The sequence below is a fragment of the Gopherus evgoodei genome, chromosome 4, assembly GCF_007399415.2.
Source record: "Gopherus evgoodei ecotype Sinaloan lineage chromosome 4, rGopEvg1_v1.p, whole genome shotgun sequence".
NCBI classification, from domain to species: Eukaryota; Metazoa; Chordata; order Testudines; family Testudinidae; genus Gopherus; species Gopherus evgoodei.
In genome coordinates this window covers 23,921,851-23,946,865 of record NC_044325.1, presented here as the reverse complement: position 1 = coordinate 23,946,865, position 25,015 = coordinate 23,921,851, and the positions used below count along the sequence as shown (strand labels likewise).

Genomic DNA, 25,015 nt, shown 5'->3' with positions numbered 1-25,015 from the left:
CGGTGTAGAGCGGAAGACTTACTTTTCATGTTTTGCTTACGACACTCCTGCTAATACATCCCAGAATGTTTGCTGCTTTTTTTTTTTTTTTTTGCCTTTTTTTTTTTTTGCAACAGTGTTACTCTATTGACTCATATTTAACTGGTATCTAAGCTGTATTCATTACTTATTGCTGATTTTCTTAATCTGCTGCTCTAGAATTTCTTTTAATGATTAGAACTTCAGTGAGAGTATAGTAGCTTACAAGCCTGTCAGGTGCAATCCTTTCCTCTGTTCAAAGGAGACCATCTGCCCAAATAGTATGAGGAGAAAATTTAACACATTTTTTTCTGCAAGTACATTGTAAACATCCATGAGAACTTGAAATGTCCCATAACACTTCACTGCATTTATTGCTAGGAAGTAGTGATACTATGAACTCTGTAGTTACAGTTTGAAGCAGCTTTAAGTGAGAAAAGTATACACAATTTCTAATATAGCAATATCTGTTAACGCAAAGGGTTTTCTGATTACTTATTTAATGAGGTTAATCAAAATTCTGGTGTAAAGTTAGTCATGTATAATCTCAAAAGTTTTAAAATGTTTAGAGCTTTCAAAAGGGGCTGGTTTGACAGCTGGAGAGCACAATGGCTACCACAGCAGGCTCATCCATGTCTTGGAGGGACCACTTAGAGTGAAGCTATAAATATTTCCATGATCATTCAATTTTTGGCATGTCAGAGAAGACAGGCTCCTCTTTCAATGGTTTGTTTTGGGCTAACAGTCATCTTATTGCAGCTGGCAGAAGCAGATCTAAGGGTGCTTATAAATAGCTCTACAATTTTTGTAATAGTTTCGTTAACTTGTAGTTTTTCAACGTAGGAAAGTCATATTGTAGGAACAGAGGGGGCATTTTATTGTTTGGGGGAAGCGAGAATAAGCTGGATATAGTGATACTTCTAGATTTGTATATATTCACTATAACAAAAGCTATTTCATTAAGAGACTGACTCTGCAGCTATTTAAATCAATGGCAGAACTCTCATGCCACAGTGGTACAGTTTCAGATCTTAGTAATTGCCTATGCCACCCTGAAACTTCGGAAAATCTATGTGGTATGTACACAAGGAAAAAAACAGAACATGTTTTGTCTTTGATTTGGTGTAGTGTGACAGTTCAAAACAGAAGTAGCAAGACATTCAGTGGGTGTCAAGTTTGGTGTCAGGAATGATGGTCCAGGGGTGAGGGCTCTAACCTAGGACTCCATGAGCCAGGTTCAGTTCCCTGTTCCACTACAGTCTTCTGTGTGACCTTAGACCCAGATCCTCAAAGGTATTTAGGCACGTAATGCCCATTGATTTCAACTGAATTTGAATAAATACCTTTGAGGATTTGGCCCTTAGCCTCTCTCTACTTTGATTCCCCATGTGCAATTTGAGGATAATAGCACATCTAAAATTGTGAGGTGTTCAGATACTACAGCGAAGGAGGTAATATAGGTATCTCAGATAATTGCTTTATATCAACCAAGAGAAGTGACAAATGAAACAAATACAAACAGAGGAAAAACACATTTTAATAATCTTATAAAAATACAACATATAATTAACCTTGCAGTTTTTGCTGCTTCAGTGTCACATGAGTATCTTTAGAAGTAGTCTTAAATGCTACACTTGTCTATGTCCTGTTTCCAGCAACATGCTTTCTAGCAGTAGTTTGCTGCTGCTCTCAATATAGGGCTGGTACAACCAAGACGATAAATAAACCATCATAAGATCTTGGTCAGCCGTATGAGCAATCTCTTGCACAATTGTTTGTTTAAGTCGTATTTCCTTCTTGTACATTTCAGTGAGCTTGAAAGAAACCTCATCTGAAAAGGATTGAACAATTACGTGCACCATTTCTAATCGTATATAAGCAGCTCTGAAAAAGTAATAAATCAATGCTTGTGCTATACGAATCATTTTTTTAAAAATAGCTATTACAGTATATAAGCTTTTATAACTATCCCCTCTTCTTTAGGTAAGACAGCCATCCTGATCTTTACAATAGTTAACACCACTCCTCTTCATTGCAATATGAAATGCCAAATTTATTGCTCATGTATTCAATATATTTCTACCACACAGATGCTTTTTCAGTATAAAATCCCCTTTTATTTCTACATCAACAGTAGTATCTTAGAAACAGCTATAAAAATGGTACTATTTTAAGCCATTTCTTTAAAGAGACGTTGGTTTAAAAATGTAAAGGTTTTATAATACTTTGAATAAAAACTCTGCATAAATTTTCTGGATACCTTGATATTTTTGGGCAACTAAACCACAATCTGCATACTATATTAACCCAAACAGTGGGCAAGTGCTTGAGCACCAGGAAGTAATGCTGATCTGTTTAACTAACTACACTATTTGTGAGTGAAGAATAAATGGTGAAAATAATTTGAAACTGAAATGTTTGTCTAATGTGCGGGAGTTACTAGTAACGCTGGTAAGGATATTTTTTTAAAATGTATCTGGCTATTGTCACTTGAATTGCTGGACCCAGAAAGTGAACAAAATATTTGACAATAAGGGCTCAAGCCTGCAATTCCCATGGAATTCAGCCAGAATTGTAGGTAAAATTATTACAACCACATTTCTTTGGACTTTTTCAACAACAGAGGGTCCAGCAAATCCCCTTTCTCCTGCCAGTCTTCTGGTCAGCAGAAACCAAGACATGAGAATCCCACTATTCTAGGGCAGTGAATTGAGGAGCATGAGACACACTGCACAAAAGAACTACTTCCAATTAATCAGAGAAACAAATCTGTTGCCATCCAGTTCCTGAGTTCCAAGAGCTGTAAAACTGCAGTAATGATGCTTGTCAGACAGACACACTTGAAGCCTGCTAGGCTTTTTTAGATTGTTAAATAACTGGAAGGGCAGAGAAGGCCTCACCTACACTCTGTTACGAAGTGAATGCTGGAAGGATCTGCATTCCCTATTTTTGGTGGTAGAGAGTGATGAGCCTTCTCCTTCCTCAGTCTGGTCATCCTCTGGATCAGAGCCCTTTTAAAACTCTTCTGTGTCTTACAATTAACTAAGGTCGAACTCCCATCTCCCACCTAAGAATAAACCCAATTCTACAAATTGGACTGTAGAATAGGACTCAATGCTTCCAGACCACAGATATTTTTGCTCTTTGTAGGGAGTAGCTATTGCCGCTTTGACACTTCTAGCAGCAGCAGCTGCTTGTTTTAACTGGATCTGTCTGTATGTCTTAACACTGTAATTATAATGTGTGAGTTGCTTTGCAATTTACATGAGCTGTCAGTGGCAATAACCTGTCAGTGGTTCACAAACTTATTTGGCAGACTTTATGCCCCATTGCCACCCTTACTTTTGCCTCCCTTACCAAGGGACTGACAGCTGGAGCGGCTGCCATCTCCAGGTGAGGGATTTTTGGGGTGGGGTGGGGAAGAGGAAATGCCTGAGCTGCCTCCCAGTGAGGGCTGGGACGGGGGAAGAGGAGGGAAGAAGGAGAGCCCTGGCGGTGGGGCTCCATCTAGCCCCTTTATCCCCTCCTCCCAGGTGTACACAGCCCTGCTGCAGGAGCCCCAGCTGCCTGGGGCTAACAGCCAAGGCTCTTAAAAAAAAATCTCACAGCTCGCATCTCCCTTGACACATTCCCACACACCCTACGGAGGTGCGCTCCATAGTTTGAGAACCACTGCTTTAAGTTAATTACTGCAGTAATTCAGGGGTTCTCAGACTGGGGGTGGGACCCCTCTGGGGGTCACGAGGTTATTACATGGGGGGTCACGAGCAGCAGCCTCCACCCCAAACCCCACTTTGCCTCCAGCATTTATAACGGTGTTAAATATATAAAAATATGGTTTTAGTTTATAAGGGAGGAGGGGGTCGCACTCAAAGGCTTGCTACGTGAAAGGGGTCATCAGTACAAAAGTTTGAGAACCAGTGCAGTAACTTCTCTATTGCTTACTCTGTTAGGAAGACGGACTCTCTCATTACATAAGGCAAAGTTACAATCTTATCTAGATAAAAGTTAACAGGGCATATTTTTTAGTTCTTCTAAATTACTATATCAATTTCAGATGACATCCAATGTCCTTTAAAATGCTCCTCATTGGGAAATACTAATGGATAACTACAAGTAAACAATATTCTACTTACAGAAGTACGTAGTGGGCCATGTGTGAAAGAGTGGTGTCCTGCAATCTCCATTTTCATAATGATATGTTTCTAAGTCACAAATTCCTTTAGTAGTTGAACACAGTTTTTCCATTTTCTGTTGTATTTTTGCCTGAGAATGATTAGAGTTTCAAGTTAATAAACATTTGGGGCATTTTATGCTACTAAGATCTTACAAATATTAACTATTAATGAAGTTCAAAAATACTTTATGTGACTACCTCAGCCAGATTCATGAAATTTCTAATTCACTTCTATGACTGCAAAAAATAGCTATTAGTGGGACTAATATAGAGATTTCATGTGAGAAACACTTGGTGTTTCAAACATTGCATGTACAGTTTGTTTACTTCTATTTTAATCATTTCCCTAGCTTCAGTCCTTTTTTTTAATCCTAAATCCAAGTTTACCACCCAGAAAGTTAGTAAAGCTCTGTCTCAATATTCTTGTTTTTCTTCCTTTATAACAATTTGGTACTGGTGAAAGCAGCTGGACTGACGGTGAAAGTTGCTCTTTCCTACAGAACAGGTACTGCACAGGCACTGAAAGTGCAAACTTCCCTACCAACGTCCCTCAGCCTTAACCTGATTGAATCACCTCTAGGTATGGAAAAATAGTTCAGTCTCTATGCAATTTCAATCTTTTACTCCCTCCGAAGACGGCCAGTAATTAGGATAGTAAGTGCTAACTGCAGTGTGAGCACTCTTCCATAATAGTAATCTTGAAGGATTAGAAAGGTAGAAGGGAATTAACTATTGTGCATTATCTAAGGTAACACTTGATAGATCTAACCGATAGGTCTCAAAATGTAACCGTAAATAGAGAATCATCATTCAGTAGGTCTGTTTCTAGTGGGGTCCTGCAGGGATAGGTACTTAACCCTATGCTAGTTAACATTTTTATCAATGATCTGGAAGAAAACATAAAATCATCACTGATAAAGTTTGCAGATGATACAAAAATTGGAGATGGGGTACATAATGAAGAGGACAGGTTACTGATTCAGAGCAATCTGGATTGGTTGGTAAACTGCGCATAAGCACACTATGCCTTTTAATATGGCTAAATGTATATACATCTAGGAACAAAGAATGTAGGCCATACTTATAGGATGGGGGAAGAGTGACTGAAAAATATTTGGGGGTTGTAGAGGATAATCAGCTGAACGTGAGCTCCCAGTGTGACACTGTGGCCAAAAGAGCTAATGTGATCCTGGGATGCATAACGGGGGAATCTCAAATAGGAGTAGAGAGGTTATTTTATCTCTGTATTTAGCACTGCTGTGACCGCTGCTGGAATACCGTGTCCTGTTCTGATGAACATAATTCAAGAAGGATGTTGATAAATTGGAGAGGGTTCAGAGAAGAGCTACAAGAATGATTAGAGGATTAGAAAACATGCCTTATAGTGACTGAACTCCTTGAGTTGATCTGTTTATCTTAAGGGAATGGTTAAAGGGTGACTTGATTATAGTCTATAAGTATCTACACAGGGAATAAATATTTAACAAGGGCTCTTCAATCTAACAGAGAAAGGTATAACATGATCCAATGGCTGGAAGCTGAAGCTAGACAACCTCACAGTAGAAATAAGGTGTAAAATTGTAATGGTGAGAGTAATTAACTACTGGAACAATTTACCAAGGGTCTAGTGGATTTTCCATCACTGACAATTTTTAAATCAAGATTGTATGTCTTGCTAAAAGATATGCTCTAGGAATTATTTTGGGGATGTTTTATGGCCAGTGTTATACAGGAGGTAGATGATCACAATGGTTCCAACTGGCTTTGAAATCCATTAAACCATTAATAAAATAATTGACGCTGGTAGCAGCATTTTACAGTAAAGAATTTAGGAGCATCATGGTCATGCTGTAAACTCCTGAATATATGGTACATCTGATTACAAACAGTGGAAAATAACATATGTATATATGCATTGTCTAATCCAACACAAAGATGCTTGGACTTTAACTGCTCAATAGGAATGACAACTTATATCAATGTGCATTTAATGGGCTAAGTCATGACAGTAACTCAGGCCTTGGCTACACTGGCGCTTTACAGCGCTGCAACGTTCTCGCTCGGGTGTGAAAAAACACCCCCAAGCGCTGCAAGATACAGTGCTGTAAAGCACCAGTGTAAACAGTGCTGCAAGCTAATCCCCATGAGGAGGTGAAGTACGTGCAGCGCTGGGAGAGCTCTCTCCCAGCGCTGGCACTGCAACTACACTCACTCTTCAAAGCGCTCCCGCGGCAGCGCTTTGAAGTTTTGTGTGTAGCCAAGCCCTCAAACGAAGAAACAGAAGCATTACTCTTACTTTCTCCAGAGAACCAAACTTGATGAGGAACCTGGAATATTTTCCTGCTTATACCAATCATTGGAATTTTTTCCAGTTTGCACAGAACTGCTCAATTTAACATAAAACCAATATCATTTTAATAGGCATTTTTCTTTATAGCTAAGGGATATTAGAGTTATTATAATAAAGAAATAAAATTCAGGGTAAGTTAACAATGAGGTGCATGAAATTATTTCTGCAAAATGAATAGGTTGTACACTTTTTCTTTTGATTTGTATTACTTTTTCTCTATTTTTAATTTAGGTTACTATACCATTCTGAAGGTATGAACTACTATTACAGTAGGAACGTCACTTATCTTCACTTGTATTGGCTATTTCCAAAATTATTGGGGTGACAATTCGTAATAGTGCGTCCACTCATTAAGTAGGTTAGATAACAAATGTCCAGTCTGTTCCCTAAAGAGATGGGAGCTGTAACACAGAACTGCATTTAGGAAAACTGGAAACTGAATTATGTCCAATCAAACAAAATATAGTTCTTAGGTTGTGTTTACACTGCTATTGGAGGTGTGACTACCACATGTGGACATACGCTAGGTAGCTCAAGTTAGCATGGGTGAGTAATGAAGTGAAGCTGCAGCTGCATGGGATCGCTGGTCATGTATGTACACAGGGTCCCAGGTGGGCTTGTACAGCCTGTGCAGCTGTGCTTAACTGCTACTGTTACTCGAACTAGATTAAAGTTAGCTTGGGTATGCCTATACGTGCTGCAATCACACCTCTAATTGCTGCATAGACATATGCTTATTGATACCACATCATATTAGGTCTGAACTGTTCTATCCTCTTTCTAACTTGATGCTTGTTTTGTTTTTAACACGTTTAGGATGAGAAAGAATAGACAATAGGTACAATATTGGCATTGTATTATTTTGCAGATTTTTTTTTTAAATCATACTATGAAAAGGGGAATAGAGCGGGAGCCAGGAGAAGATGTAAAATCAACTTTTAAATTTTCAAGTCAATCTCATAAACATAGTACACAGTACTTGTAATCAGGCATATCCAAAGTTAGAGTCATTCTCTGAATGAAAGCCTTATGAAAGTTTATTTTCAGTAAAAGTTTAAAATGATTTAGTTAGTGGACAAACGCACTTGCCAACAATGGCTTCATCAGGTTAGGGAGTGTACAGTTTGAAAGATAAACAAATGAACATTACCATGTTTTCCAAGGTCTCAAGCAATTTTGCACAGAACATCTCAAGTTCTTCATTATAGTTTGGAGACAGCTTTCCACAGTCAGATGCAATGTTGTCACATTCTATCTCCAGCTTGTTATCTTTAAATCTAAACAAAAGCATATATTAGTGTAAATACTTGTGCACACCTTTACTCACAGACTGTAGGAATTTAAAGTCTATGCTATCCTCTACACAACATAACAAAAGGCTTGAGCCTACAAGCCCTGTCTCATATGAACAGTACAAAGGAATTGCTGTACAGGATTAGATGAATGGTTTAGCTAGTTCAGTGTTCAGCTGTGGCTAGTACCAAATGGTTCAGAGGAAAGTACAAGAACCCTACATTAGGCAATGAAGGAACAGCCTGTCCACTAGGAAAAGGAAAGTTTCTCTTTAATTCCCATTAGTTACAGGTTGTCTTATGTCCTGAAGCAGGAATTATGTCCCTTCCAAAGTTATTGGCTTTTTAAAATCTTTACTATTGTAACTCAGGATGTTTTTGTTATTCTTGTAAATAGCCAATCCCTTTTTTAATTCTGCAAAGCTCTTGACCTCAGTGATATCTTGTAACCTGAGTTGTGTGTCAGAGAAAACTCACCTAAGAAAGGGTTTTTTAGGATCAAACCTTAATTTTGTAATTTAGCATTTTAAATATTGAATATTTATTATTTGTATGTATAAAAACATTTTGCTGCAAATACAGCCCTTATGAGGTTATCCAAGTTTTACCATAAACAGCCTTACCTAAATTTCAATCTTTTGATTTTATACAATCACAAAATGCTACTGGTATAGAATACCAAACCTGTCCACTCTGTTGGTTTTTTGTAAAGCTGCCCAGTCAGGAAAACAAACTAGTTTCACGGTAAAAGTGACCTTTACAGTGTCATTATCTGCAAGACCTGTTAACATACTCACTGTGTGCCAATTTTCAAGTTTACAATTTTGTTTGCAGTAGTAAATCCATTATTATTCAGCGTCTCCCATTTCATCATTAAATTATGCCAGTCTGCTGCGTTATCTTTAATTTTTCTTGCACTGACAGATAAGACAGGTCTTTTTGGAGGAACAGCAGCAGGACTCTTTGCTGCTTAAAAAAAAAGAGAGAAAATGCAAACCCTTACACATCTACAATAGCAAATCAATGCACTGTTTTATGTTGTCATTATAGTTGTATGTGGCTGCATGCAGTATATTCCTCAATGTTCTGTTCCTGAATGTTGACTCAGTAAAATGTAGTTTACGTGCATCCTACTAACTCTAATCATAAATCAAGTTTCTAGCCTGTCAGCCTTTCACCATCAGTGTAAAATAATCACATTCTTAGGGTACTGAAAAAAATAAACTGCATATTGACGTATTCCATTAGAGCACCTAACTAATGCTGTAAAACCACTAATAAGCAATCCTATAATATTTTGCCAATACAAGTAATGGCTGTATTTTCTGAAGTCAAATTTTAATGTAGCACTTCTTGGCTAGTCACTAACTCTGTCAGGACCCAGTATTTTTCACCTTGTGGTCTCTATCATTAGTATTTCAGTAGGTTTGTCCAGGGGCAGGAAGTGTGAAATCCTGGCATTACTGCAGGCAATAGGAGTTTTGCTATTGACTTCAATAGGGCCACCTTATATTTTTAAAGGATTTTAATGACAATGCAAGGCTTTAATCTTGTAAAAATGTAGGTACATGATTAATTTAACACAGGTGAGCCTCAATGGAACATTGATTCAATGGGACTACTCATCTATGTAGTCACTCATATCTGCAATCATTGCCAATTCAAATGACAACCTAATTTCTGTCCTCAACTTTACTGTTCATCACATAAACAGTTTCTGGACAATACAAAGCAAGCTAAGATTTCAGAGGAAGGGCCGCTAGGAATAATACTGTTATTTATAAACATACACTGAGTGTGACTGTACATACAATTGATGCTAATTCTCTACACAGCTAAATTACTTTTCATCTGAGGATCTCAAAGTGCTTCACGAACATTAAACTAACAACCTTGGCACTTTACTAACACTCCTCACTGCTAATTTGTTGAGATACAACATTAGCAGGCAAGGCAGTGAAGGGCGGTAAGAAACATTTGGGAAGACTCGGGGGTTTCCGTGTGCTTAGACACCTGGCCACCCGCTGAGCGTTACGCACGGGAGGGGTCCCGTCCCCTTGGCTGCGCAGGCTGACGGTCCCGCGGGATCGAGGCCCTACAGCCCCAGCCCGCGTTGGTCGATTTCCTTGGCATTTGGAAACGTAACGATAATAACGGACTATAACTGACGAACTGCGCGCGGAGCTCGGCTCACGTGCCCTCGGAGGGAAAACGGGGGGGGGGGGCAGGACTGGGTCTACCATGAAGGCAGCGCCCCTCTGCGGCACCCGACCCCGGCGGGAGACAAACACCCCTCTCCCGCCATGCGCCCCTGGGGCCGCGGGCCTCGCTCACCAGCCATACCCCGAGCCCCGCCGTGATAGGTCCCACGGCCGCGCCGCGCTCCGCCTTCCCTCGGAAGTGCGCTCACGTCCGGTCCCCCCACCCGGGCCCGGCAGCCGTCGCTCAGCCGCGCCCGGCCCGGCGGCTTGGTCTTCCCTCGCCCGGGGCCTCGGGGAGGCAGCGCGCGCCCTCCCGCGAGACATGAGGGGCCCGGCCCCTTGCTGAGGTGAGTCAGGCAGCCGCGGCTCTGGGCTGCTCCTCACGCCTCCGCCCTCTTTCTCCATCAGCCCTTCCCCCACCCGCCCCTTTTCCTCTCCCCTTGCTGCTCTGCGGCTCGGGCTCCAGGAGAGGCTGGAATAGGGAAACTGGCCCCCCAGGTCCCCCCTCTGCTGTTGGAAAAGGTGGGGATCGTTCGCGCCTCGGCGAGGCAGTGGGTACTTGCACCCGCTTTAAACTCCGCTTCCCTCGGTGAGCAAAGGGGCTGGAGGTGCTTGCTAGCCCCGCTTCATTTCATCCTTCGGCAGCCCCGTGAAGCAGCTGCTGCTCTGCTGTTTGCTGCCTGTTGAATTCTCCCCATGGGGAATCTGTTGCGCATGACCAGGACCGGTGTTTTGTTCTTGATTCGGTTAATCTGGTCAACTAGTGTGTAAACGTTGTAAAACCTGGGGTGGCGTTAGAAGGATGTATGCATCCTAGTTGTAACTGTGTGGGTCCCAGGATATTAGAGAGACAAGCTGGGGAAGGTAATACCAACAGAAGTTGGTCCAGATTTCCCTGAGATTACCCTGTCTACCTGGCTCTCTAATTACAATGATGTGCAGCTTCACGCTCCTCATCCCAGTTTTTATTTCTTCGGAGGGTGGAGTGGGAAACTTTTTTTTTTTAAACTTGAGAATTAAATACAAAGAAAATGAAACTAACTTTCTAACCAAATTTCTCTGTGGTGTCTCTTTAAAACAGTTTGCAGGGTGTGGGGATGGAGGCAGGACAGAGAATGTCAGACTATTTAATAATAGTTTAAAATGTGCTGACTTGTGCTTATTTTTATGAATAAGAAATTTAGTTAGTTAATAAAGTCTCGTAACGTGGTTGCGACATCAGCACAATAAGGTTAATGCTGTTGTAGTTGAAGTCACAAATTTGGAAGTTATTTTAAGCTAACCTGCAAATAAACTTTGTGTGCCCACTTTCATAAGTGTAGTTCCCAGTTCTGAGGTCACATGAATGCTTTTAAGTAACATTTGTTACTTTCCTTGGTGTCCCTGTACAAAGATTTTGTGGGGGAAAACTGTTGCAATTTGACATGGGCTAGAGGATTAGAGTGGTCAATATGAGCTATAGGTAATTTAATATTTTAACTATGGAAGCTTAGTTTTTGTTCTGCTGCTGTCATATATGCAATACAATAACACTGAAATGTTTTTCAAGTTGCTAGTTTTTTGGTAAACACCTTAGAAATGAATAATTATGAAAAATAGCAATAGTGCAAACTAATGCCATGATTGTGCAACCTCTTATACATATGCTTACCTTTAAGCTCATGAGTAATTCCACTGAGTTCAGTAAGACTACAGGCCTGTCTCATCTTACGCTGGGGTTACGTTCCGCAGTCAGTGTGTAAAGCGAAAACCGCGTGTAGTCAAAATTACATTGAGTGTAATGGCGGGCGGAATCGCCCGCACTACAGAAATAGTATGTAAATTGTTATTTTTCTCTCTCTTTATGTTTTGTTCTTGCCGATCACATAAAGCAGAAATCGCGCATGTCAAATGCGCCCATTGTGATAGGTGCTGTGCATATACATAATAAGAGATGATTCCTGTCTTAAAGAACTTAAATCTAAATAGACAAAACAAAGGGTGAGAAAGGGGAAATATTATTGTAAAGACAGGGAACTGAGGCACAGAGCGATGCAATAATTTCCTTGCGGTCACACAAGTCTGTGGCAGAGCATGGAATTGAATCCTCATCTCCTGATTCCCAGTCTTGTCCCTTAATTACAGGACTATCTTCCTTTTTGCTGTTTCACAGCTGCTGAGCCATAGTCCCCATTATTGAGACTAGAGAAGTAGTAGTAGAGAAGTAACAGCCAGAGAGGCTGGCTGTGGTGTTTGTGGATTGAAGGAGGAGCGCCTTTTCTTCAAGGAGGTGTGGAATGCATCATAAGTAAGGCTAAGGTTTAGTCATGGTATTTTTAGTAAAAGTCATGGACAGGTCATGGGCAGTACAGAAAAATTCACGGGCCATGTCCTGTCCATGACTTGTACTATATACTCCAACTATATCTTGGGTGTTCTGGAGTGGCGCTCTGATGGGCAAAGGTACGTGGTGGCCTGAGACTGCCCCAGCAGCGGCCAGTGCGTCTGGCCCCGTGGTCAGTGGCACCAGTGGCTGCAGAAGTCACTGAGGTCCTGAAAAGTCAAAGAATCTGTGACCTCATGACAGACTTGGAGCCTAAATTGTAAGGCACTTCATGCTGCTTATATTTCCACTGCAAAATGTCTGTTACCCTTATCATAAACCTAGTCCCAGATTTGGACCTTAGCGTCCAAAATATGGGGGTTAGCATGAAAATCTCCAAGTTTAGTTACCAGCTTGGACCTGGTAAAGCTGCCACCACCCAAAAAATTAGAGTGTTTTGGGGCACTCTGGTCCCCCCAAAAAACGTCTCTGGGGACCCCAAGCCCCAAATCCTTTGAGTCTCACAACAAAGGGAAATAAACCTTTTCCCTTCCCTCCTCCAGGTGTTCCTGGAGAGATACACAGAAGCAAACTCCGTGAATCTAAACAGAGGGATTCCACCCTCCCCGTTTCCAGCCTTGGAAAACAGAAGTACCGAGAGCTAATCTCTCTTTCCCCCTCACCCAGAGGGAATGCAAAGTCAGGCTAGTAAATCTAACACACACAGATTTCCCCCTGACTTCTTCCTCCCACCAATTCCCTGGTGAGCACAGACTCAATTCCCTGGAGTTCCCCACTAAAGAAAAACGCCAACAGGTCTTAAAAAGAAAGCTTTATGTAAAAAGAAAGAAAAATACATAAAAATGGTCTCTCTGTATCAAGGTGACAAATACAGGGTCAATTGCTTAAAAGAAATATGAATAAACAGCCTTATTCAAAAAGAATACAATTCAAAACACTCCAGCAACTATACCCAGGTAAATACAAAAGAAAACAATAGAATCCTTACTGCCTTACTATATTTGTACTTACAACTTGGAAACAGAAGATTAGAAAGCAGGAAACAGAAATCCTCTCATAGCCGAGAGAGAGACAGACAGACAGAAAACCCAAAAACAAAGGACTCACACACAACCTTCCCTCCACCCAGACCTGAAAAAGTCTGGTTTCCTGATTGGTCCTCTGGTCAGGTGTTTCAGATTACTTCTTTCCAGGTGAAAGAGACGTTAACCCTTAGCTATCTGTTTATGACAACCCTGCCCTGATTTGTCGCACATGGCAATTATGTTTTTGAAAATAACAATTGCTGATTCCACTGAATATGCAGAACCATTCCTAAAATTGGTCTGGGAAAACAGGTTATGCCAGCCATTTGTTTTCAGTTTCCCTGATATGAGTAATGAAGGGGGAAAAGTAGATACAAATGCTGTCTTCGAATAATCAATAAGGAAAAGAAAGCATGTGTTGTCCGAAGATCACTGTCCAGTAGTTTAAATTCAAGATGTATGTTTGAAACCTGATTCTCTTCTGTCTTGAGCTTTTATGTTTGTGCAAAGATGGTATAAAATATAGCCATTTTGATTGTGGAGCGTTTTATACTTTTACATTCATTTTTCACAGAGGTAAGTGACTGTGCAGGGTACAGTGATGATTAGGCTCATTGTGTTTAATAACCTACAAAACAAAAAATTTTTCATTGTTTAAAACAAAAAAAAGACGACTCTTCTTAGTTTTGGAGTACCTCAAAGTCTGGTAGTACCTCAAACTGAAGCTGAACTGTGTAACTACTAGAAAATGAAACTGCCTAAACTGTTTTTAATTGTGCAAGCCAAATGTAGCACAAAGAGTCAAACATAGATTTGTTTTTCTGATAACTATATTAGTTTTAACCATCTTGGGTTGAGGTAGGAATTCATGTAAAGGACTAAGGATGATACTTCTAATCTGATATCGTCCTCTGTAAATTAAGCCACCACTATCCTCCAGCTCAAAAACAAATTAACATACACCATTAAAACACATAAAACCCATCCCTGGTAGTCATGTATCCCAAAATTCTTCTAGTCCTGGCTTTGCCATTTATGTGTTGTATGGTCCAGAACAATTAATTTAGGCACTGCTCATGCTAACTGTTCCAAGCAGGTGTACCCTTGTATGTATGCAGATGGTCCAAGGGTCTTCCCAGGTGGGACAGCTTGCAGGATCAAGGCCACTTTCAGATTCTCTATCTATAAAGGGGGGGGGAGGGGGGAATAATATTCAAATACCCTCACAAGGGTATTGTAAGATGATAAACTAAACCTCACAAGCACAAACACTGCTGCTGTACTTTTTATAAACACTTCTTAAATTATAAAATGAACTATGACTTATGTTGGAGAAAGCCAAAATGAATTCTCAGAAGTTCTGTCGTAAGACATAGTGCCTGATCCAATCCTCGCTTTCAAGAATAGTTTCACTGGAGTCAGTGGGAGAACTCATATGAGCAGTTTGTCACAAAGGTTCAATAATCTCTGATAAAGTGTTTAATATTTGAATGTATTAGAGAGTCTCTGGAAACTTTTATAGTGTTTTAAAGTAAGATAACTTTTTTTCATATGGCATCCCTGGGTGCGTATGGCCCTATTCAAACTATAACAACGTAGAAGGTGAAATCCTGACTCCATTGACATCAGTGGTAAAATGCCATTATCTTAAGTGGGGCCTGGGTTTCACTCTCAGTTCTTATCTCAAGGAGACTTTGATTTAGGTAGATGGGTAAACTAGTAAAAATCCCATGGTAGGATGAGAATACAGCAGTTGGAGGGGGAGGAGATGTTGCTTTATAGGTTGTGTGCAGGTTTGATCACAGAGACCTTCTTGGGACTGTTACCTGATGTGCTGAAACTATCTCTGAGCCCGTTTTCCCTGTCAGCTTGAGACTCCAGAACCCTGCCTTGTTGAGCCAGACATGCTAGTCTGCTGCAACACAGACCCAGGTCTGAATCATGCCCCCAAAGCTACAGGCTTTAACTGAAAACCACTCAGCAGGTCACCTATCTCCAGCTCCCAATGGGATCCAAGCCCCAAATAAATGTTTTACTCCGTATAAAGCTTTTACAGGGTAAACTCCTAAATTGTCCGCTGTCTATAATACTGATAGAGAGAGATGCACAGCTGTTTGCTCCCCAGGTATTAATCACTTACTCTGGGTTTAATAAGAATTTAAGTGGTTTCAAGAAATAACAGATAGAACCAAGTGAGTTACTAAGCAGAATAAAACAAAACACGCAAGTCTAAGCCTAATATGTTAAGAAACTGAATACAGGTAAATCTCACCCTCAGAGATGTTCACCCTCAGAGATGTAAGTTTCTTTCACAGATTAGACTCCTTCTTAGTCTGGGACTAATCCTTTCCCCGATACAGTTCTTGTTAGTTCCAGCCCAGGTGATAACTAGGAGATTCTCATGACTGCAGCCCTCTTTATTCTGTTCCACCCCCTTTTTATAGCTTTGGCACAAGGTGGGAATCCTTTGTCTTTCTCTGGGTTCCCACCCTTCCTTCTAAATGGAAAGGCACCAGGTTTAAGATGGATTCCAGTATCATGTGACATGTTCACATGGTCTCCATGTCCACAAGAAGGCTTGCAGATAAATAAACCATCTACAACCAATTGTCATAGTAAATGGGAGCCATCAAGATTCTAAGCCACTATTAATGGCCCCAACTTTACATAATTAAAATAGGAACTCAGAGTAATACTTCATATTTCTAGTTTCAGATACAAGAATGATACATACATACAAATAGGATGAACACACTCCATAGATTATAAGCTTTGTAATGATACCTTACAAAAGATCTTTTGCATGAAGCATAATCCAGTTACATTATATTCACACTCATTAGCAAATTTCCATAAAACATATGGAGTGCAACGTCCCAGGTTGCATAAACTGTTTTCTTGCATCTTGTTTCTTTTAATAGATTTTTGTTTTTAATAATAGTTGGCCTTGAGCTATAAGAGTGAAATGGAGAATTAGTGGTGGAAATCAAGCCAAAAAAGTGAATTTTGTAAGAGTAAGTGTTTCAGGGTCCAAAGATAGCACACTGAATTCTGTTGGGAAAATAACAATGAAATAAATTGAGACACCGAACTGATTCGTAGTAATGGAGATGTTAAAATGGTGATGGGTATTTTTTAAAAAAATCAGTCTATATAGCACTGTAATGTGCATGGTGCTTCCCAACAGTGTGCCAAACAAATAACATTTCCTTTCCTCAGAAAACATACAGTCCAGGCACAATTGGATACAAACTATACATGTGTATGGTCACTATAGCAGAATGCTTCACACAATAGTAGACATTTTTAGAATTTAAAAAAAAAAATTCTTTAAGCTTCAGAGTTGTTTTTGGGATCATATAGCAGCCTTTCTTCTCCCCAGAAATAAAGAATTCCTTGCCTAAAAAACTGTAGATATTTTTTGGCTGGATCAAAACTATCTTACTAATCAAAATACCCTCTGGTATAATGAAGTTTGAAACCAGAAGACTTCTGTTCTTTCCTGTCTTTCAAAGTCATCCATGAGGAGACTAGCTGCTGCAAATAATAATAAAAAAAGACTTATATCAAGGCTGTGATCCTGTAAGCAGACAGGCTTCAGTTTTTAATTGCATTATTTAATATCTTGGCATACCATATGAATGGGGAGAAGATTTCAGAAAGCAACTGAGACAGTTAGTACAGTAAGATCATCATACATTTAAACTTCAAGGGAAGCAAACTATAGCTTTTCTTTCCTTTACTCCTGAGAGGATACCACATTCTCTCCTAAACATTCTATAAACTTCTTGTTTAACCATAACAGGAAAGTCTTGTGTACACTATTTTTTTTTAAACTGCTTTCCCTGTCACTTATTTAAATGAAATAACTAAACAAATCTCTGGATGTGCCTGTCAAATTGGGAGTCCCCTCACTTTTTCAATTGCCCCTATTGTTCCCACAAATTATCTTGCTAATATTTATTCTTATATTTACTTGCTAAATATGAAGGCAATTTAAATATATACCTAATATAATTATAGTCCTGTGGTGGGATTAAGGAATTGGACATAGACACCATTTAGTATAAAAGTCAAAAGACACAAGCTTGCAGTCCTATGCTCTTCTTATAATTCAGGGAAACTGAGAACTCTGTGATTTTAGGATTGAGCCCAGTGTTTATAGGGGTCTTTCTCCTGCATGTACTTGCATGTTTTGTTTTGTGCCATGTAGTGAGCACTCAGTTTTTACTTTTATGCTAATATGATTTTACTCTTTCAGTAACCAAATAGGAATGAATTGTACCATAGTCAGTTGATGTTTTTCCCATTCTTTTGAGAGTGGAATGCTGCATTTGGGCTCAGTCTAGGCCGATCTGTTCTGGTCAAGATTGGAGAGAAAATTGCTTATCAACTGTTGGGTAATTACAATGTACACCATTTGGTGCTGGTGGTAATATTGGCTCAATTTGAGCGGAAATGTTTAGTTTCTTGTTGTAGAATGATTTGTTCTACTAAGTGAGACTTTTTTTTTTTTTTTAATTGGTTGCTGTTTGTACCGAACTACAGCTATTCTGTTAGCTCATTTGGAAAGAATACATTTTAACTAAAGGTGTTTGTTGTTTTTCAGGTTTCCTTAGTGTGAAGTAAATGTGTTTATGCCAGCCTGTAAACTACTGAAACTAACCTTTACCATGGCATCTGCAGCTCTGCCAGTTATATTTAAGGAGTTTTGCCCCCTGTACTATCTCCTGAATGCCATTCCTACCAAGGTCCAAAAGGGATTTCGCTCCATTGTGGTGTACCTCACAGCACTTGATACCAATGAGGACTACATTGCTGTGGGCAGTAGCATTGGAATGCTCTATCTGTACTGCAGACATTTAAACCAGATGAAAAAATACAATTTTGAGGTAAAAATTAACTCTTTGTGCCTGGCTTTATCATCAGAAGTTTTTCAATACTTCTTTAGCTGTTGGTGGCAAATTAGCACTTATAGGTCTTTCCTTCAGGAAACTTCTTTAATTTTGCAATTTTGTTTTTCTTATTTCAACAGGGGAAGACTGAATCTATTACTGCTGTAAAGTTGCTGAACTGCTTTGATGATCTTGTTGCTGTTGGTACAGTTTCAGGCCGGGTTGCAATTTTTCAACTTGTCTCTTTGTTACCTGGAAGAAACAAACAAGTAAATGTTAAATTTGGTTACAACTTCTTTGATGTTAAGTATGATCTTCTTTGACTATCGATGTGGGTCTCATGGCAGATGCGTAAGCTCAGACTCATTTGTCTAACAGTATCCATCAGGCCTGCTCATGCCATCTGTGTTGCCTCATGCTACCATATGAGGAAGTAAAGGGTGGGATAGTGGAAGCTCTTCCTCAGTTCCCTCTTATTACTGGTGGCAGTGAGATGTAATCTGGACTGTGTCCAACGTCACTTGCTTTTGATTTTCAGAATTCTTCTCTGGTGAAGAAATGTCATGTTTGTTTCGACTTTTCATTCATTTCTTCACTTGATTTGTCTGTTTGTCTATCCCTCACCCCCAAAAGGGAAAAGAAGCAGTTAGGACAGATTAGGGGAGCAGCGTGAGGTGCTTCAGACTAACTGCTAGTTGTGGATTCTAAACCCACTGGGCTCAAACCATTTCTTGCAATGGGCTAATACCCATCACAGATGAACATAGCAGATGCCTGTTCTGTTTTGGGTAAGCAGATATCCCCAAGAAATATACTGTCTGCCACTTCTCATCCCACACCAGAAATCCCAAGATGTAAGACTCAAACTACCCCCCTTCGAGAAACCTATGAGGGTAGCTTCCGATCCAGGAGTAGACATTATCTTCAAGCATTCTGGCTCTTCAGTATTCTATTAACAAGGCCAAATCTTTCAGGCTGTCCCCAAGTCTATTTGTGGCTATAGCTAGCCAGCACAAATGTCAGGCTATTTTATCCCAAAGACTTAAACTGTGTTACCCATTTTGAATCTTGCTGTGTGATCAGCTGGCTGACGTGCCCTTCACTCCAGGAGAGCCCAAGCAGCATCCTCAGCATGCTTTTGCAACATACCAATATCCAGAAACTGCTATGTGGCGCAACCTGTTCAGGTCTGTGTCAAGCATTGTGCACAGGATTTGGCTGCCAGATCAGACCCAAAGTTATGGGGGGGCTATACTTTACTCTCTGTTTGACTAATGCAGCTAATAGTCCTCATGCCTGCCATCCTGAAGAGGATACTGCTTGCCGGATCCACACTGATACACAGACCAAGAAATATGATTACTTACCCTACAGTAAGGTGTTGTTCTTCATGCTGATAATGTAGATTCCACAACTCACCCTCCATCCCCGGTTTTGGAGTAATCCGTTAACAAAGTCTTCATTTTGCAAGGGAACTGAAAGAGAGTTGTGGCCGCTTCACTCTTTATGCCTGTGTGCATTTGTGATCCCACTAGACATTATTAGAAAAAAGGTTTTGAGCTTTTGTGTGCACATCTACAGTGGGATCTTCAGTTACATCATCATCTTGAAGAAACTCAGTTACTGTAGGGCAAATAACTGTTCTTTCCTAATAAATTGTTGTATAATGATTTTGCACATCTAAAACAGTGAGGATCAGGAAATCTGTGTATAATGAAATATCTTGTGAGTATATGTTAATCATGTATTAATCTTATGAAAATATTATTTTTTTCTTCAGTAGTACTCTTAAACAATGAGCTTGGTCAAAATCTCTTCCATGCAATGCTTGATGTATGATGAAATTAAATAAAATTGCTGATTAGGAATGAAGATAACCTTAGTTTTGTCAATTCAGAGCTAATACTTAAAGCTGAGTCACTGAATATGCCCAGGGTCTGTTTTTCCCCCTCCCCATTACTCTTTCTTTGTATTCCCTTGGTGTCAATTTGCAGCTTCGGAGATTTGATGTGGCTGGTATCCACAAAAGCAGCATCACAGCCTTAGCTTGGAGTCCCAATGGAATGAAATTATTCTCTGGTGATGACAAAGGGAAAATTGTCTATTCTGCTCTGGATTTAGACCAGGTAGATATTTCTTTTGGAGGTTAGAATTCTGGTTTTAAGATTTTCTGAAAGAATATTAATTAAATATTTAGCAGATGGGTAAATCTTCAATTCTTCGTAGTCAAGTTGTTTATATGTAAGGCAAGGAGAGCACTGTGGTTTCTTCATTACAACTAATGTAGACAGTGGTCGTCTCCTCCCATTTTTACCTACTTTTGCGTCTACTCTCCCTCTCACCCAGTCATGCCCACCAACTATCTGTTTGAAGTATACTGGATGCGGCTTCCTTGAGAGTCCATCCAGTGCCCCTTTTTAATTCTCTGGTAAAGTTCCCATTCAGCAAGACAAGGCACTTCCTTACCACAGTGATCCAGTGCTTCTCCAGAAGCACTTCATATCTCAGTAGCCCGGGGTGTACGATGAAAATGAAGCTGGGGTCCACTGGGTGGCTTTGCAGAATACTACCACTGAATTTAATCTTCCTGAGGGACTGTATAAGTAAAGTGTTACAAAAGGTTTAGTTTGACCAATTACACTGAGGATAAAGGTATTAAGTTGCATCTATTTGAGGGAAAAATGCTCTCCCAATCTAACCTCATTTCTTTCTAGTCTGGACAGACACTAAGGCCTTGTCTACGCTACAGGGTTAGGTCAAATTTAGCCGTGTTAAGTCAATTTTAAAAATGAATGTGTCCACACAACCAACCCTGTTCTGTTGACCTAAAGGACTCTTAAAATTGACTTCTGTACTCCTCCACGGCGAGGGGAGTAGTGCTAAAATCGACTTTGCTGGGTCAAATTTGGGGTAGTGTGGATGCAAATTGATGATATTGTCCTCCAGGAGCTATCCCAGAGTGCTCCATTGTGTCCGCTCTGGTCAGCACTTTGAACTTCGATGCACTAGCCAGACAGGAAAAACCCCGGGAACTTTTGAATTTCGTTTTCTGTTTGGTCAGTGTGGCGAATTCAGCAGCACAGGTGACCATGCAGTCCCCCCAGAATTGTAGAGTGTAGAATGTTTCTACGCTCCCCTATCTTCTCCATCCCTGAGGTTATCACAGATTAGAAGGCGAAAAAAATGCACTCTTGCTGACATGATTTCCGAGCTCATGCAGTCCTCTCACAATTATAGGGCGCAGCTTAATGCATGGAGGCATTTAGTGGCAGAAGCCAGGAAAGAATTAAGCGAGCACGAAGAGCCGGGGCAGGATGCAATGCTGAGGCTAATGGGGGAGCAAACAGACATGATCAAGCATCTGTTGGAGCTGCAGGAAAGCCAAGAGCACAGACCCCCCGCTGCGTCCACTGTATAATTGCCTATCCTCCTCCCCACGTTCCATAGCCTCCTCACCCAGATGCCCAAGAACGTGGGGGAGGGAGGCTCAGGCACCCAGCCACACCACTGTAGAGGATGGCCCAAGCAAAAGAAGGCTGTCATTCAAACAGTTTTATTTTTAGTGTGGCTACAATAAGCTGTGTGGCCTTGTCCTTCCCTCTTCCCCCACCCCACCCAGGCTACCTTGACTGTCATCTAATTTTTTTTTTTAATTAATAAAGAGAGAGCGCATGGTTTCAAAACAATAGTTACTTTATTTTGAAGGGGGGAGGATGGTGGCTTAATGGGAATTAAAATCAACAAAGGGGGTGGGTTTGCGTCAAGGGGAAACACACACAACTCTCACACCAAAGCCTGGCCAGTCATGAAACTGGTTTTCAAAGCCTCTATGATGTGCAGCACACCTTGTTGTGCTCTTCTAATCACCCTGGTGTCTGACGTGAAACTATTGTCTGCCGTTGCTTTCACGGAGGTTGAGTAACTGACGACATGTACCCAAAACCACTTGTGACAATGTTTTTGCTCTGTCAGGCATTGGGAGCTTAACTCAGAATTCCAATGGGCAGCGGAGACTGCGGGAACTGTGGGATAGCTACCCACAGTGCACCGCTCCGTAAATCGATGCTAGCCACAGTAGCAGTCTGCCAACTTAATGCGCTTAGTGTGGACATACGCAATTGACTTCTATAAAATCGACCTAATTTCATAGTGTAGATATACCCTCCAGGATTTAATACCACTAATTAGATCAGCATCTCATTCTCTTATGAACTCCATCAGTTGGATGGGGGAATGTGGATGGGGGAGGAATGTGTAGTGGAGTTCCCATTGAACTCAGACAAATGTGATAGCTAGTATGGCAGTAGAAACTGAACTTTACGTATAATTCTATACATTATCTATACGTATAATTCACACAGACGAGTGGGATGTCAGAGTCTGAAATTCATTCGGATGAATTTCAAGGGACAGTTTTTGAAAGTGAGTATTATTTAATCTGTTAGTACTAGGACTGTCAAGCAGTTAAAAATTAATCGCGATTAGTCGCGTGATTAAAAAGATAATGCTGCCTGCTTCTTGTTTACAATGTCACTTGAAAGTGAGAACAGGCATTGGCATGGCACTATTGTAGCTGGCGTCGCAAGATACTTACGTGCCAGATGTACTAGCGATTCATAGATCGCCGTCTTCAAACACCATTCTGGAGGACATGCATCCATGCTGATGATGAGTTTTGCTCGATAACAGTCCAAAGCAGTGCGGACTGACTCACATTCATTTTCATCATCTGAGTCAGATGCCACCAGCAGAAGGTTTATGTTCTTTTTTGGTGGTTCGGGTTCTGTAGTTTCTGCATTGGAATGTTGCTCTTTTAAGATTTTGAAAAGCATGCTCCACACTTCATCTCTCTCAGATTTTGGAAGGCGCTTCGGATTCCTAAACCTTGGGTCGAATGCTGTAGCTATGTTTAGAACTCTCACATTGGTACCTTCTTTGTGTTTTGTCAAATCTGCAGTGAAAGTGTTCTTAAAATGAACAACATGTGTTGGATCATGATCCAAGACTGCTATAACAAAATATATGGCGGAATGCAGGTAAAACATAGCAGGGGACATACAATTCTCCCCCAAGGAGTTCAGTCCCAAATTTAATTAATGCATTATTTTTTTAATGAGTGCCATCCACATGGAAGCATGTCCTCTGGAATAATGACCAAAGCATGAAGGGGGCACATGAATGTTTAGCATAGCTGGCATTGCAAGGTACTTACATGCCAGCTACAAAAATGCCATGCAAATACCTGTTCTCACTTTCTGGTGACGTTGTAAATAAGAAGAGGGCAGCATTCTCCTCTGTAAATGTAAACAAACTTGTTTGTCTTTGGCTGAACAGGAAGTAGGACTGAGTGGACTTGTAGGCTCTGAAGTTTTACATTGTGGGGTTTTTTTTGTGCAGTTACGTAACAAAAAAAACCCACATTTGTAAGTTGCACTTTCATGACAATAACTGCACTATAATACTAGTATGAGGTGAATTGGAAAATTCTATTTCTTTATCATTTTTACAGTGCAAATATTTGTAATAAATAATATACACTTCGATTTCAGTTACAACATAGAATACAATTTAAATGAAAATGTAGAAAAACATGCAAAATATTTAATAAGTTTCGATGGGTATTCTATTGTTTAACAATGCAATGAAAACTCCGATTAATCGTGATTAATTTTTTTGAGTTAATCCTGTGAGTTAACTGCAATTAATCAACAGCCCTAGTTAGTACTTAAAGCAATCGGTACACTTTCTGATTTAAAAAAAAATATTACCAGATATTTTAATTTGCAAAGGGCTTGACTTTTAATTTCATGTGTCTTTAAAGGGTATTTGCAACTCCAGTCTGGTTTTGGAAGAGCCATCTTCAATTGTACAATTGGATTATAGCCAGAAAGTGCTGCTGGTCTCTACTTTACAGAGAACACTACTTTTTTACACAGAAGAAAAATCTGTCAAGCAAGTTGGAACACAGCCCAGAAAAAAGTAACTCTCAAATCTTAATGCAGGCACATCTGTTAATTCTAGCTTTTCAGAATAGACTGTAGAGACCCGGTGATCTGAGCAGTGAAATTAATACAGAATCATTTTCTGCTCAAGCTTATTAGCCACAGCAGCCACTTATATTAATACCCATCCTAAAGAGTTTTAACTAGGTTTATTCCTTCAATTATTATTTTTTCAGTGAAATTACTGTGCCTTGTTGAAAAATAAGACTGTGCCTGTGTAACTCTCTGGCAACCCTACTGTGTCTAGATTTTTTTTTTTCCATTTAAACTATAAAGTGTAACTTTCTTCCCACCAACTTGGGAGCTGCTGTGGCTTGATACAAACATAGCGGTCACCAAAGAGGGTTCAATTTTGTTTGTGAGCTTTTAGAATTCCTATGTAACATGAAAGTAATAGAACAGCCTCAGTTAGACCTTTCTGCTATGATTGACTCTTTAATAGTGAAAGGATACAGCAAATATTTTAAAAGGTGACTTAAGTTGAAATTACTTTCTTTGTTTTTATAATATTAAAAAAAAATCTCGTAACGTGGTTTTCTGGCATGTCCTGTTGCTTAATCTTTACTGGATATGGAAGGAAAAAAGACAGTCTGGGAACTGAAAGATGTTGTGAGTAACTGTATATGTTTACACAGCCTGAGGATATTTGAGTGTTGAAGGAATGTTTATAACAGACGTGTTAGGAATATGCCCATGTGTGTATCCTGTGACTAATTCAGTTGTAGAGGCATC

At 40.1% G+C, this 25,015-nt stretch overlaps 2 protein-coding genes and 1 long non-coding RNA gene across 12 annotated transcripts in view; 1 reads left to right on the top strand and 2 right to left on the bottom strand.

The window, feature by feature from the left end:
* Window positions 1-1,535: 1,535 nt before the first annotated feature.
* CINP (cyclin dependent kinase 2 interacting protein) lies at window positions 1,536-10,714 on the bottom strand. Of its 5 annotated transcripts, none has more exons than XM_030558716.1 (5): window positions 10,598-10,714; window positions 8,635-8,803; window positions 7,696-7,822; window positions 4,155-4,284; window positions 1,536-1,849 (listed from the first exon to the last, which is right to left on the bottom strand). In XM_030558716.1, exons 2-5 carry the CDS (start codon window positions 8,709-8,711, stop codon window positions 1,647-1,649), a joined length of 537 nt encoding a protein of 178 aa, XP_030414576.1. In that variant the 5' UTR covers window positions 8,712-8,803; window positions 10,598-10,714; the 3' UTR covers window positions 1,536-1,646. The 5 variants fall into 5 exon arrangements, with proteins under 5 accessions (XP_030414576.1, XP_030414572.1, XP_030414575.1 ...); XM_030558712.1 differs by lacking the exon at window positions 10,598-10,714 and adding an exon at window positions 10,248-10,381; XM_030558715.1 differs by lacking the exon at window positions 10,598-10,714 and adding an exon at window positions 10,172-10,252.
* Window positions 10,298-25,015, top strand: part of TECPR2 (tectonin beta-propeller repeat containing 2) — a 72,456-nt gene continuing 57,738 nt past the window's right edge. For all 6 annotated transcript variants that reach the window (XR_003999910.1, XM_030558709.1, XM_030558708.1 and 3 more), the window contains exons 1-5: window positions 10,298-10,385; window positions 17,996-18,278; window positions 18,422-18,550; window positions 20,276-20,407; window positions 24,103-24,260. Coding sequence is in view for 5 of the 6 variants with exons in the window: in XM_030558709.1 (XP_030414569.1) it covers window positions 18,024-18,278; window positions 18,422-18,550; window positions 20,276-20,407; window positions 24,103-24,260 (674 nt within the window). In the remaining variant the exon portion in view is untranslated. The remainder of the gene's footprint in view (window positions 10,386-17,995; window positions 18,279-18,421; window positions 18,551-20,275; window positions 20,408-24,102; window positions 24,261-25,015) is intronic.
* Window positions 17,253-23,812, bottom strand: LOC115649774. The gene is made up of 3 exons (XR_003999911.1): window positions 23,744-23,812; window positions 18,645-18,652; window positions 17,253-17,267 (listed from the first exon to the last, which is right to left on the bottom strand). It is a non-coding gene; the product is annotated as an uncharacterized LOC115649774 (long non-coding RNA).